The sequence below is a fragment of the Pseudomyrmex gracilis genome, unplaced genomic scaffold (assembly GCF_002006095.1).
Source record: "Pseudomyrmex gracilis isolate BER0280 unplaced genomic scaffold, ASM200609v1 scaffold_106, whole genome shotgun sequence".
Lineage (NCBI taxonomy): Eukaryota > Metazoa > Arthropoda > Insecta > Hymenoptera > Formicidae > Pseudomyrmex > Pseudomyrmex gracilis.
The window spans coordinates 183,781-197,787 of record NW_018020690.1 but is presented as its reverse complement, the minus strand read 5'-3'; the positions used below and the strand labels follow the sequence as shown (position 1 = coordinate 197,787).

The window sequence follows — 14,007 nt, the reverse complement described above, 5'->3', positions numbered from 1 at the left end:
TGTAAATATATATATATATATGCCAATATATGTATATATATGTCGGAACAGCCTCTATCTTTGCATGAAAAATACAAAACTTTTATATTTTTCACTAATGCTGTATCTCGTAATGATAATATATAATAATAGTGCAGATTGTTATTGTTAAAAACAATATGCAAATTAAGACTAAAAGCAGACACACGCACACACACATTAGAAAAGTTACAATATTGTTACATTTTCTTTTACAATATTTTATTTCAATGTGTTTTGTGTATTTGCAAATAAGTAATTTTAATTACATAACTAATACACGCTCGTATTTATCGAAAGATTGCGTCTATATAGAAAATCTATAGTAAATATATATTTATACATCTTACAATTGTACAAAAACATCCAACTAATTTCTTGATACATATCAAACAACGATACTTATCTCTAACATAATTACTTATACTTAAAAGTTCATAAAGCTAATGAGCAGTCACGAGTCTTTGTAACAAACGCAGCACGTGCAAACTTTTGCTGAATAAGTCGCGAAAAAATAAAATTGGAAAAATTTCACGTTCTTCTCACGTTTGATCAAGACAAAGTCCGAATTGCGCTGATTCCTGATTTGTTGTAATCTTATCCGTGTCATTTTTTGATTACATCCAAATAGTTTATGTAAAAATTACCTAATGAATCAATTAATTTTGATTTTTTATGAACCGCGCACTCCACGAAATTCTTGACGTACGTATCATTTAGGTCAGTGGTTGATCTTTGTTTTTTTTTTTTATGAGATTTTATCTTTCTCTTAAAACTACGAAAGTCCAAAACAAATTAGAGAACAAATTTGATATTATTTTAAGTATTACTTTGTACAGAGTTTGCTTGTCTCACATTAGATTATATCGCGAGTTCGCGTTTTATTATGAAAATATTTTGTGTGTGTGTGTAAACTGTCCCGGTAGACTGTTATCGACGAGGTATCTCTGAATTAGGCAAACAAAAAACATCCTGTTGATTCAGAAACTTCTATCTGAAACCAGCAGATGTTCACTTTTTCTCACCTGATTTTCAACCCAGCATGGTGTGATTGCCGTGTAAAAACAGCAGTTTGTCGATCAGATGAGGTGGTAAAGCCGCTCGCTTCGTGTCGTACTGAATCTGCATGTCCGCCGTGATGCGTGTCGGGGGTGCGCAACACGCGGGCACGCAGTGATATCTGTTCGCCAGTTTCGCTAGATTCGGACACTTCGCCGACACCTTGGCCCACCATTGCAACGGACAATAATCCAGAGGTGCCGGGGATTCGGACTGGTACTGGACAAGCTCGAGATCCGCCTTCTCCTCGGCAGACATTCCGCTTTTCGTCGAGCAAAGACCGCCAAGTAAAAGTTCCATACCTACTTGAATTATTATTAATTAAAATATCGGATCTTAATTTGTCCCTCCCTCGATTGGAGGCGCGTGAAATATAATTATTGCTTTGATACCTGATAATCTACTTTTTTTACTTGGTACTGTTTCGTCCTCGGACTTTATGCCTGGATCTCCGGATTCCTCCTGAATTAGCTTCGTCAACATTTCCTTCATGGGAGCGCTCACTACAGCTTTATCCTCCTCGGTAACGTACGGCAGTGCCTTGAATCTGACGCGCAAAAGATCTTTATCAATAACACCATGCAGCAATTCACAAGCGCAAGTTGGGAGAAATTTTTTTAACGCTGACGTACCTAGGATCCAAAGTAGTCGAGATCTGCAGTAACAGTGTGACATTGCTGTCCGCGTATCGCTCGCACAACATATCCGATAGAGATTCCTTGAGATTTTTGGCAGTCTCGCTGTCCGTATCTTTTACTTTGAGATGTGAGGAAACAAGTTGCCAAAGTAACGGCTTCAACAATGATATCAGAGGCATTTTTTCTTCGCTCAGTGTCATAATGGTGACTTTGAACGGTTCAAGAACCGTCACGAGATCCTCAATAACTTTCCACTGGTCGTTGGTGATTTCAAACATCTCCTGATCCAATCCTTCGATACTGTCTAATATAGATGGGAGTATGTTACGACGCAAAACCATTTGCTCCAACATGTTGTAGGTTGATATCCATATAACTGCATAATCCAGCAACATTGCATTTTCCTCCAACTGTAACATAAAACAATGAGTATTACGAAATGCTTATATAAAACATGATGTATCATTTGTCTTAGCGTAGACGCATAGTAAACTGAAGATTCTGAAAAGAATTATTCTGCGAAATAACATGCCTCTATCAATCGTTCTTGCAGAGTCAACGCAGAATACGCGGATGGATGACTTATGATGACTCCGATGATTGCTCTGCACTTCGACAATATATGAGCGACTTCGGGAGTTTCGAAGCAAGTTTGCGCGCACACTTGCAGAGTGTGAAGCAAGCACGGCACAACAGGCAAATTTCGATTACTAAGCGCCATAAGCAATTCTTCCCTCGATGTGCTAACCACCACTGCCGTTATTCTGTCCACTTTAATGTCCCATTCGAGCAACAGAGAATCTAAAGTGTTCTCCCACTGAGTCCTGTCCCAGTCTAAGGGCGCGTGAAGGGTACTCAAAATTTTGCACTCTAACGTAGCCTCTTCCATGTTTTGATAATAAACCGATACGGTGACGAAACTCTCTTCGTTGTTTGATCTCCACTCCTCGATCGTGAGCGCAACTTCCAAAGTGATGAGGGACAACGAGGAAGCCACCGATTCTCGAAAGGTATCGTATATCCTCGGTATTATTTCCTCCTCCAATTTGTTCTTGCTCGGGATCTCGCAGGGTGATCGCAGAGTAGCCACGAGTCTTTGAAATCCACGTCCCTCCACGATCTCCGGCAATTGGAGATCCATCACGATGAATTCCGCGATAGCGTCCGACACCGTTTTCCCGTCCACCGACTGACTTGTCACATTGTCCTCGGACATGAGGAACGCCACGTTCTGATTGTTGCCGTTAATCCCGGAACCGTCTTTGATCATAACTCGCAGCGGTTGGGCGATCGCGATATTGTCCTCCTCCATGTTCGACAAGCTTATATTCGGATCGGTCACGAATTGTATGTCACCGTCTATCTGAACCGTACCGTCCACGTTGGTCGTGTAAATGTACTTCGCCGGAGCCAGACCGGTCTTCAGCACTCTCTTGTGGGGAGTCTTGCGCTCCTTGTGTTCCTGATTGACGACCTGTCTGGAACCGAGACTGACCGATTCGAGCTCCAGCAGCTCCTGTGCGTGCTTGTTCTGCAGATGCATGCGTAGATTGCTCGTGTTGCGATTGTAAGCGATCTGCGTCTTGCACAGTATACAAACTATCTTGACTTTGGTGAGTATATCGCCGTCGTCGGTGGCGGGAAAACCGAAGAATTTCCAGTAAATGCTTCTCATCGAGGGCGGCACCACCAGCTTCTTATACGTATATGTGTACTTCTCGTCCATCATTTTCGCGAGGGTGAACTGCACGTCGTTCTTGCCGTCGTCCGACGTGCCGGCCAGCTTGGACGAGCCGTTTGCCATTATCGCTTGCTTAATATTCTCCATGTTGTTTTTGTCACGTTTAATAAACGTAATTAACGCGCAAACTGTCGGTGCATGTGTAACGTTTTTTTACACACGCGGTTCTTTAGGACGCGTTTTTTTTACGCGACACCCGTCCGCTTTACCACGTTGTTGCTCTCGCGTCAGCAGCCGCGCACCGTCAACGCGAACGTTGCACGCACGTTGCATAATTTAAAATACACAAACGACGCGACAACGCGCATCCCGTCCCGTTGTCCACGCGCGCGGCCCCGTCGTCCACGACGATTCACAAGCTCGCTCGGGGTGTACGCGGCACGAGTCAACAACACAAATTTACGCGCGTACACGCGCGTTCACGATATATCTCTCAATCTCCCCTCGTGCGCCCGTCGATGGATTATTTCCGCGGTGTATCGAAGTTCAATTTCTCGCGTCGAAAAGAACGATGTCCGCGGAACCGGCTATCGACTCGTCCCCGAACGATGCGATATCGACTTTTGCGCCACGTTCGCCGAGAGGGAATCTCGTTTATCTATAGACCTCGTCGTGATCGATTCGAGTATTATCACCGTAATGGCGGACTCGCGCAGCACTCGAGGACCTGGCAACGAGGGACGAAATGAGGAAGAGAGAGAGAGAGAGAGAGAGAAAGCGCGGCTCTCGCCTGTCGATCGACGCCGAACGTTTGCGAGCTGAAGATCAAACGCGTCGACCAATCGCCTTCTCGTCGTGCGCCGATCCGTTTTCCCGCGGGAGCGGGAAATTGATTGGCTAAAGCGCTCGTGACGTGTTTAACCGCCATCTTCTCTGAAGTTGCGAAGTGCAGTTCTTCGTTCTTTGTTGCCTGTGGTCGTGTGCCCGATCTTAACCTGACTTTTTACCTTTACGTCTTTTTGGATGAGACTTTTTTGCAGCGCGCGTCTCAAATTTCGACGAAATTGCGCTCGCTCGACACATTCGCGAGCGGAACGAAAGGTAATGCCAGAAATTGTCGCTCGTGATTTTTTTAAAAGCGAGAGAAATTGTTGAAAAGTTTTTAAGGTTAAAAAATCTGTTATATCGACAGAGAGAAAAGAGCGCCGCGCTTGAAAGAGAGAAGAGAGATTGATTTTTTCAAATGACAATTGTTGCAATGGCTAATTGTCCGGTTCACGCTTCAAACTTGTGGATTTATCAATTCGGTCAGATTTATACATTCGTTTCGTCGTTTAAAAAAATGCGCGATTGTACGCGCGCGTCGTGAAGAAATGGCAGAGGAGCACAGGAGGGTAAGTGATAGCACCGGTATTTGCAAGAGCGGACTATAGTTCAAAAATACAAAAAACAAAAACAAAAAAAAACACTTAAAATCAATTAATTTCAATCAATATTCTTTGAAGAGAAAGAAAATTACCGATTACAACGGAATTACTCTTCGAACAACAAACTTTCTATCATCTCGAAACTTTTATTAGCTTGGAACATGTTTAAAATACAATTTTGTTTTTATTTTTTTTAGGTTGAGTCTTAAGAAATGAACGTTTGAATCATTGACACGAGATGAACTTAACACTACTGTCTGTTTTGATATTATGGCGACTGACGTCGGTATTTCTGGTGCAAACTGCTTTTGTGCCAGACGAGTACTGGCAGTCGCTGGAGGTGGCCCATCATTTGGCGTTCGGCTACGGACATCTCACGTGGGAATGGACGGTCATGATTCGCAGCTACATGTATCCATTTCTCATCTCAATTCTCTATCGTGTGCTCGCAGCGCTTTCTCTGGATTTTGTCTCTCTCCTGACGACACTGCCCCGAGTTTGCCACGCTGTGCTCGCCGGATACGCGGATTATTGCTTTTACAAGTGGACCAACAGCAGATGGATGTTGTACGTGTTGCTTTTAAACTGGTTCTGGTATTATTGCGCCACCAGAACGCTGATAAACTCCGTGGAGACCGCCTGCACCATCATCGCGCTATCGATATTCCCGTGGAGATTTCATTGCAGTCACCGCGGGCTTGACGAGAGCACGAGGTTCTTGTGGATCGTCGGTCTCCTCTGCATGGCGAGACCCACCGCCGCGATTGTATGGCTACCTCTGTGCTTGTATCACATTTGTATGAGCTCGGAAAAACGTACACTCCTAGTTCGATACGCTTTAATACTTTTTTCATGTTTCTCGATTTCCGTATTGATAGACAGTTATTGTTACGGAACGTTCGTTGTGACTCCGTGGAGATTTTTCCGAGCGAACGTGCTCGGAAGCGTCGGGAACACGTACGGCACGGAACACGCGTTCTGGTATCTCGTTTCCGGCCTGTCCGTTCTGCTCGGTCTGTATTACGTTCTGTTTGTTCTCTCAGTTTTGCGAATAATTCTTTTTACCCATCATCATTTTCAGCGAGTGAAGATCATGATCGCGACAATCGGCTGGACCCTGTTCGTCTACTCGTTGCTGTCCCACAAGGAGCACCGATTCGTTATGCCGCTTTTGCCGTTGCTTATATGCACAGGTTACTACGGCCTGTACAATCTGAGGTGCGCGAGATTCGTGCGAAATTGCATCTGGACGCTTCTGATACTCAGCAACGTCGCGCCCGGATTGTATCTGTCTCTGATACATCAGCGCGGCACTTTAGACGCGATGAAGTTTCTGCGCGACGTTGAGATTTCGCGCGCGAACTCCTCCTCGTCGACGCTGATCCTGACCCCGTGTCACGCCACCCCGTTGTACAGTCATTTGCATGTGAACGCGTCGATAAGATTTTTAACGTGCGAGCCCAATCTCGACAACGTTGACGATTACGTGGACGAGGCCGATCGATTCTTCGCGGACCCGACGGCCTGGCTCGACGACAATTACGTTCGAAACGCGAACGCTACATTACCGACTTACGTGATAACGTTCGACAATACCGCGAGCAACATAAGCGATTTCTTGCGCAACTACAAATTGATCGCCAAGATATTTCATGCGCATTTTCCGCAACCGAATTACGGTGAGTACATATTGTTGTATAAGTACGCGCTGTTTATTTAAAAAAAAAAAAAAAAAAAAAAAAAAAAAAAAAAAAACAATTCCACAATACGCCAAGAGCACTCTCTTATGCGGATTTTTTCGTGCCACGTTTTATACTTCCACGAAGTATTCCACGGAGTTTCAACGCGAGTGATAAAGCGGGTACGAAATCTCTCCGCGATGTGTGTCCAAATAGCGTAACTACCTGCAAAGGAGGAAATCTATTAAACGGAGAAAAATTAGAGAAGGACTCGATTGGGAGGTGACGAGGTCGTTCCGATTATTTATTCTGAAAACACAATAAACGTGTCGCGCAACCAATAACAGCGCCTTATATAGCGCTCGTTGTTTTGTAAATCCTTTTATTACACATTGTAGAATTGATTTGTTAACAATTGGCGAGAAGTCGCCAGTTTGTAATCTTTTTCATATTGCGCTAAAATGTACAGAATAACTCATTATGGAAGTATATAAATGTCTGTGACATTCTTTGGAAACACTTCGTGTTTCTTCATCGCGTTTCATTTCCTCGCGCATCCCAACTTTAGTAACGTCGTGCGAGTAACAATCTTTTGCAATTCCTTAAATTGGTTCCTTCAGCGCGACGATGGAATGCAACGAGGTGGAAGTCCAATGCCGGTGTTCTGGTCTTTTTTCTCTCTCTCTCTCTCTATCTATCTCTCTGTTGAGAGATGACAAAAAGCCGGCGGATTATACCCCACCGCGCGCGGTCGTTAATAACGATTAGACGATCATTGCGAAACGCTCGTAAACCGACGGCTCTTCCTCGCTAAAAACGATCGACGGGGTTGCGGCGGCGGCGGCGGCGGCAAGAAAGGCAGACGGGCAAGCCCTCCGGTCGTCGGAATAAATGGATACCGTTAGTAAGTAGGACTCGAATCTCGGACTCTCTCGATGCGGGAACGATAACGATTCTAACGGTACTCGCTTCGTACTAGAGAAAGAGAGAGAGAGAAAGAAATATGTACCGAAACGCAATCATTTCCCGAACCCTCTGTAATATTCCTCGAATGTTATCTTTTTCAAATTCGCTTGAGAGCTCCGCAGCGGTGATGAGAAACGGACAAAATGAACTTGATCGAAAATACATCAAAGATGTGTTAATTAAACGATCGTCAGAGGTATGAAATTGCACGCCTTCTGTTTGTTACATGATCACATTTGTTCGTAAAACAAAAACAAAATATTTATTGCAAAAAAGTGCAAATATGTGTTTTACACAAACACACACACACACACACACACGTCAAAGACGCGCTATTTGAAATTTGTGCAAACGCATATTTGTCTCGTGTAAACGTGTGTTGATGTCGTCTATCTTGTCTATTCTTCTATGTCGGGTTTTTCCTGTTTTGACGAGAGAAGAAGAACGGGACAAAAGAAAAAAATGAATGAACGAAGACGACGGTTCCGACGAGCAGACAGAACGAAAAGTGAAATACGGTCTGGAAAAACGAGAGAAAGAGAGTTTGGGAAAACGAAGATACGGGAAAGGGCGATTGATTTTCAGCGAGAGACGCTGTGATTGACGAGAGAAGACGAGGATGCGAAGCGAAGCCGAGGAGAGACAAGGTAACTCTTCGTATAATCGAAGATACGCTATACGGCAAGATCAGGTATAAACGGGGAACGGAGGAAAATATAAAGGGGGGGACTGACTACATGGAGTCAACGTTCCGGCCGGGTCAGCGACCACAAATGTGCTCTCGCTCGCTCGCGCTCGCGCCGATCGCGCAGGCAACGGGTTCTCTTCTCTCTTCCGCTTCCTTGCGGCTCTTCGTCGCTGCTTCTGCTCGCCCGAGCGCGCCCGATATCCGTGAAACTGCGCATCGTACGCGCGCGCGCGCGCGCGAAAGGACGCAGTTTCCTCCTGGAGTCCTCGACTTCCTTGCGGGACGTGCGCAAGTTTCTCACGTCCTTGCAAGAGGATGCGATGTTCAAAAATGATTTTTGTGTTTATTTTTATATTGTATTTTGTTTTTATTTACACAAGAACGCAATGATCAGGCAACGTGGTAAAAAAAAAATCAACAGCAACTATAACGCATTGTATATTTTTTGTTATAAAAATAAGTCTCGCGATTATTTGTCAGTCGCAGTGAAACAAATACTGCACTAAACTACTGAAAAATATGCGTAATTTGGAGGAATGTGCCGCGATTCGCAAGAGAGAGAGAGAGAGAGGAGGAGGGACAGACCTGTCGTTTCGAAAGTTACGTAGCCAGACACAAGAGCCATATGTACGAGCGCGTATACTCAACTCAAGAGAAAGTTCCCCGCAACGGTGAATCCGCTCTCCATCCTCTTACCGCACGTAAGAGAATCCAAAGTGGATCGACCTCGTCGTCGTCGTGGTCGTCGTCGTCGTCGTCGGAATCACGAAGAGTCACTTTGCGCGCTTTGCAGTCGAACTGCTCGCGCTCTCCTGCCGATTAAATTTAACCGCGATAGTTTAAGAGTCTCTCTGTCTTTGCCTTTCTCTATAAGTTCTATTTCTGGAAAAGCCACAGGCGCGCAAAAGATCGACGATCGAGTCAAGTCGCGATCGCCAATTAGTCAGCGAGCGAGGCGATCGATCGTGAAATTTTTGCGTTGCGAGCGAAATTAATATAATTTACAGTTTTTAACGGTTCCGAGTAAAACTGGTTTGTATTTTTTTTTTTTTTTTTTTTTTTTAAATACGTCTCGTACGTATTTTCTGTACAAGTGATACAAATAAAAACCGTTACGCGGCCTGAAATACTTTCGGTCGCGCAGATTCTGCGCTTTTGAGAATTGCGATCGGCTTGGGAATAATCAGGCGATGCGCGTTTTGTCTCGAAAGTTTTGTCCCGAAATGTCGCAAAATTCGCGCGGTTTCGCGAAACGAAACATCCCTTTCTCTTCGCGTTCCTTCCTTACGACGATGAGTTCAACGATACTCGCGACGTGCGCGACGTTTTTCACGCTGTTGCGCACGTTAAAGAAAAATTTCACGTAAAACGCACAGACGCAAGTTTGTATCTTGTTTGAAATATGTATTAAATTAAATATCCAAGAATTTTTTGCGCTCCGTATACATTCGTTCGACATGTGTTTACGTACTTTCTCTCTTGTTTAATATTTTGGTTGCGAGCAAAAGTTTTTTTTTTTCCGGAAGCGAGAATTCACAGTGTCATTAGAATCTTCGGGAATTAGCGTCGCATCTCATTTAGCAATGACGTGAATGAATCTCATTTTGTCACATGTGCGTCGGTTGTTTGCTGATATTAACAAAAAAAAACCAGTACGACGTTGATAATAAAAAAAACTTGTAGCTACTTGTAAAACGAATCTGGTAGAAAATGCGCATAGGGAATTTAAAGCGACATCGTAATAATAATATATTCATACCGGAGAAGCAAGAAGGAGAGAGAGGAAGAAACAGAGAGAGAAGAGAAAAGAGGGAGAGAGAGAGAGAACGAGCAAACCGCGGTAAATATCGGCGGTACAGAGTCTGATATCATAAACCGGCTCTCCTCGACAATGCTGGAATCCAGCCAGACTTTGCTCCCCGGGGCTTTAACGCGCGTCTCTATTTCCCATTTGCAAGTCTCTGCAAAAGTACAAATCTCCAAAGCGTCGTCTTCGCAAACGACGAAGTATGTTTCTTTTCTTTTTCTTTTTTTTTTTTTTTTTTTTTTTGTTGGAAGTATTAAAAAGAAAAGTGTTAATATGTAAATAATTTCCGCGAACGAAATACTTACTCGCTAGGTTGCGATGTTTTTAACTTTTATCGCGATTCTGAGAAATATTAATTGAACTTGTGACAATTTTTTTCAAATATTCGCGCGGTAAGTTTGATCTCAATTTTCAGATTTTCCGCAATCAAATCTGACAACGAAGTTTTTTTTTTTTGACCGAAAGCGAGTATCCGAATCCGAATCTCATCGCGAATCCAAGAATTTCTGCGTGTTTACGTACGTAGATTTGAAACTCTTATGAAATCTAGAGTTTAGAAGTTACGACTTTTTCCGACGAGAAATATCTTTACTTCTCTGCCGCAGTCTTTCAACCGCGATTGCCTTCGCTTAAGCGCCGTCGATCCCGTCCGCCAATTGCAACAGACACGAGGGACCAGCAACAGGTGGTTGCCAATCCACCGTGCAGCAGTCCCGTGAGCTCTTGTTTAAAGAATCGCAAGAGCGCGCCTCAATGCCGAATATTTTCTGGTCAGACAGCTTTAAAGTTTCCTGTTTTTTTTTTTTTCCTTTCCTCACGCACTTTGCCATCGGAAGCGCGACGGAAGAACAAAACACAATTCTTGCGCGTGTCAATTCGCGCTTCGTAGATATTTCCTCGCGATTTTGACACGACGCGCATCACACGTGTGCCTCTTCGCGTTGTTTACATTCGGATTTTCACGCGAATCCGACATTAACTCACTTTTTCTGTCGCGAAGAAACACAACCGATTGACGTCATAATGTTTTTAGCAGTCACGCACATACAGCTCGATATACATATATTTATTCTAATAACACATAATCACCGCTTAATAAACGCGCGAAAAGAAAATCTGATTTTTCTCGCACAATATGTTTCTGCAATTATGTCGTAAACGATGGTAATCTGACTTGGCCAAGATTGTCGGAGATGTGTGGAAAAGCGTGTGCGACATGTGTGCGACAGTTAACTTTACAGAAAGTAAAGTTGGGAAACGGCGGAAAATATAACGCGTGCGTCGGGAGGCGCGCTCGTACGACGACGTGACTCGGCAGAATCGAATGTATCGCGCGGCGGTCTTGCCCAAGAAGCGGTGGATATGTGTATTCATTCTCTTAATTGTTCCGTACAAAGAGCGGACTGTGCGGTCACGCGCAGTAAAGAGCCACATCAAACGCGGATTGATGATCGAAAAAGAAAAAAAAAAATCCGAGAGCGAGAAAAACCGAACGCGTGTACACATGTACGGTACATTTTGCGCTACTTTCTTCGTCATTTTCCTGAACTTTCTCTCAATAATTACGACAACGGCGTCGTTTTCCCTGATTTCTTCCGAGTGAACTCGAAAGAAAGTTTCGAAAATTTCGAGTACCCTCGACGAGAGTACCACTCGAACGACGCGATTCCGCGCGAGGATTTTCGTACTCGCGTTGAGGAAACGAAAATAATATTTAAAATTGAGATCGAAAGTTTTGAGGATATCCCTGTGTGCGCAAAAAAAAAAAAAAAAAAACGCATAAATTCGATGACGCGACCGCATAATTGCGCATGACGACCGACAGCGTTACGCAATGGCATATGTATAAAGGTGGAATATAAAATAGTTATATCAGCTTTTGTATGTATATTGCGTGCATATACGTTGAATAATTTATTTCTATCAAGAGCGGATGGAAAGAGACGAAGGAGAGAGAAGGAAAAGAGCACGTACGAAATCAGGACGAAATTACAAACTGGCTTTTTTTGTGCAAACACAATAGCTCGCGAGATGGGACGTTTTAAAAATCGTTCTAATTCTCTCAAATGCCGAAAGAAATTTGATTGTTTTTCTTGTGTGACGCAAATTTATAATATATAGCGTTTTTAGTTTGCGCTACCAATTCGAATTCCATTATCGCGTTTTTTCCGCTTATGTATTTTGCGTATGGGGGTTTGAACGCGCGTTTTAGGTGTATCTTCAAACTCGCTCGTAAAACAGAGATAAACGTTTAACAGACCGGCAACGTATGATGCACGTGTTCCGTTTCGTCACGATGAGCGGTCGAATGAGGCACGTGTCTCCGAACGAATACCCCGTGAAAAGACGAGTCTGAGAAAAATAAATAACGTGAGCGTCCCAAGGCCGCGATTACATGAAGGGAACCCGTATCGAGGACGCCGACACGTCGTCGGCTAAGTTTTCGCACGTAGATACGCACCTGCGGTCACTCGGAGCGGCCGCATGCGCACTTCGAACGGGCCGGCTGTTGCGCGCCATTTTCTCCGTTCGAGAAATCGCGGACTCACGTGCGCGCCGATAAGGAACGGCTCGCGAAGATCTTTTTTTTTTTTTTTGAATATCGATGATCGCGATCAATCGATCGTTGAAACAAACAAGTGGAAACGACTGGAGAAAAGTGGAAAGACGTTGTCGTGCCGGCTCGATCCGCGATGACTTCGTCATCGGAACAAACGTGACGAAGAAACATCGCGCCACGTGCACGTCACATGGACGGAGATGGGACGGGGGAATCCGCCATGAGCGAAGCGGTAACGCGCTTTTCAGGTGGACGTGGCGAGCAGGGTTCGCTTCGTGTGAGCGACGAGTCTGCGCACCTGGCGCGGCTCCAACAACAACCTGCCTTTCCCTACACGCCGTTCTAATCTGATTTTTGGTCGTCCTCCGCACTTCGTTTGCGACGACGCCGAATTCGACGACGTTCGAATCGTCGTCGTCGTCGTCGTCGTCGTTGTTGTATCGGTGTATTTACGTCGGCCATGTTTGGCGAAATAAGTTCGCGTTTTCACCTGACCGGGTGACGGGAATCTTGCATTTTTTGAATTCGAGGAAATAAATGTTTATTTTTTTTTTCATTTTGCTCGCTCTCTAACGTTTCTTTTCGTATATTTTGTCGATCTCCTTCTTTACCGAACATATATAAATATTCAACGAACATTTGAATATTTTTTTCTTTGTTGACATTTAAAATCCAAATATTCATAAGATTCTTAAGGATATTGCGTGAGAGCGCTGTCTTCTTCTTTCTTTCCGGAGCGTATTTTTTTTCGAGCGACATCTTTTTCTGTATTTTGATGATTTTTAAGAGAAAGAAAAAAGTTAAATGGTAAAAGTCAAATTATTTTTTGTGGCACATTTGTTATTGCAGTATAAATTATTTTTTTTTTTTTAATTTACTGTTAGATACTCGTTACGAAAATTTTTGCATGTGTTTACGAAATTTTTCTCCTTTCTCCTTTCCTTTTATCACTGAACAAACCCGATTGATCTAATATCTTTTACATACACCTGTTAAACACGTCGATTGGGCAAATCGAAGTTCCACTATACGGTGTTTATTCATTTTTATCTCTCGTCCTACGAGAGAACCGTTTTCGCAGTACACACAGCGCAACTGGTGTTCCTTTCTCTCTCTCTCTCTCTCTCCCCCTCTCTCTTTCTCCCCCTCTTTCTTTCTCCCTTCTCTCTTCTTCCCTCTTTCCTTTCTCTCTTCTCATTCAACATCCAAATGTTACGTATTTATATACACACACACACACACAAACAAACATCAATCGAGTTCCTTAGCAGCGTGAATTGAAATTCCACTAGATATTAATTCGTTTTTGCGCGATTTTCTCGATAAGAAACCTTTCGAGGCGCGCACTTCCTTTTCTCTCTCTTTCTCTCTCTCTATCCTCGCGCCCCTTCTACCTGCGCGAGATGCCGAATGGGCAAGGGTTCTCCGACAGGAGAGGGGAGACCGCGTCGACGCACCAGTCGCCAGGTGAGGCAACGGCGACG

General features: G+C 43.9%; 2 protein-coding genes across 6 annotated transcripts; one reads left to right on the top strand and one right to left on the bottom strand.

The window, feature by feature from the left end:
• Window positions 1–24: 24 nt before the first annotated feature.
• LOC109856056 (zinc finger BED domain-containing protein 1-like) lies at window positions 25–4,127 on the bottom strand. Of its 4 annotated transcripts, none has more exons than XM_020430903.1 (4): window positions 2,248–4,127; window positions 1,710–2,125; window positions 1,470–1,624; window positions 25–1,382 (listed from the first exon to the last, which is right to left on the bottom strand). In XM_020430903.1, exons 1-4 carry the CDS (start codon window positions 3,541–3,543, stop codon window positions 1,051–1,053), a joined length of 2,199 nt encoding a protein of 732 aa, XP_020286492.1. In that variant the 5' UTR covers window positions 3,544–4,127; the 3' UTR covers window positions 25–1,050. The 4 variants fall into 4 exon arrangements, with proteins under 4 accessions (XP_020286492.1, XP_020286494.1, XP_020286495.1 ...); XM_020430905.1 differs by having other exon boundaries at window positions 25–1,379; window positions 1,482–1,624; XM_020430906.1 differs by having other exon boundaries at window positions 25–1,379; window positions 1,491–1,624.
• A 95-nt stretch (window positions 4,128–4,222) lies between these two features.
• LOC109856057 (GPI mannosyltransferase 3) lies at window positions 4,223–7,224 on the top strand. Of its 2 annotated transcripts, XM_020430907.1 has the most exons (3): window positions 4,223–4,497; window positions 4,589–4,790; window positions 5,021–7,223. In XM_020430907.1, the coding sequence occupies exon 3, from the start codon at window positions 5,062–5,064 to the stop codon at window positions 6,541–6,543; it is 1,482 nt and encodes a 493-aa protein (XP_020286496.1). In that variant the 5' UTR covers window positions 4,223–4,497; window positions 4,589–4,790; window positions 5,021–5,061; the 3' UTR covers window positions 6,544–7,223. The 2 variants fall into 2 exon arrangements, with proteins under 2 accessions (XP_020286496.1, XP_020286498.1); XM_020430909.1 differs by lacking the exon at window positions 4,589–4,790 and having other exon boundaries at window positions 5,021–7,224.
• Window positions 7,225–14,007: the final 6,783 nt, after the last annotated feature.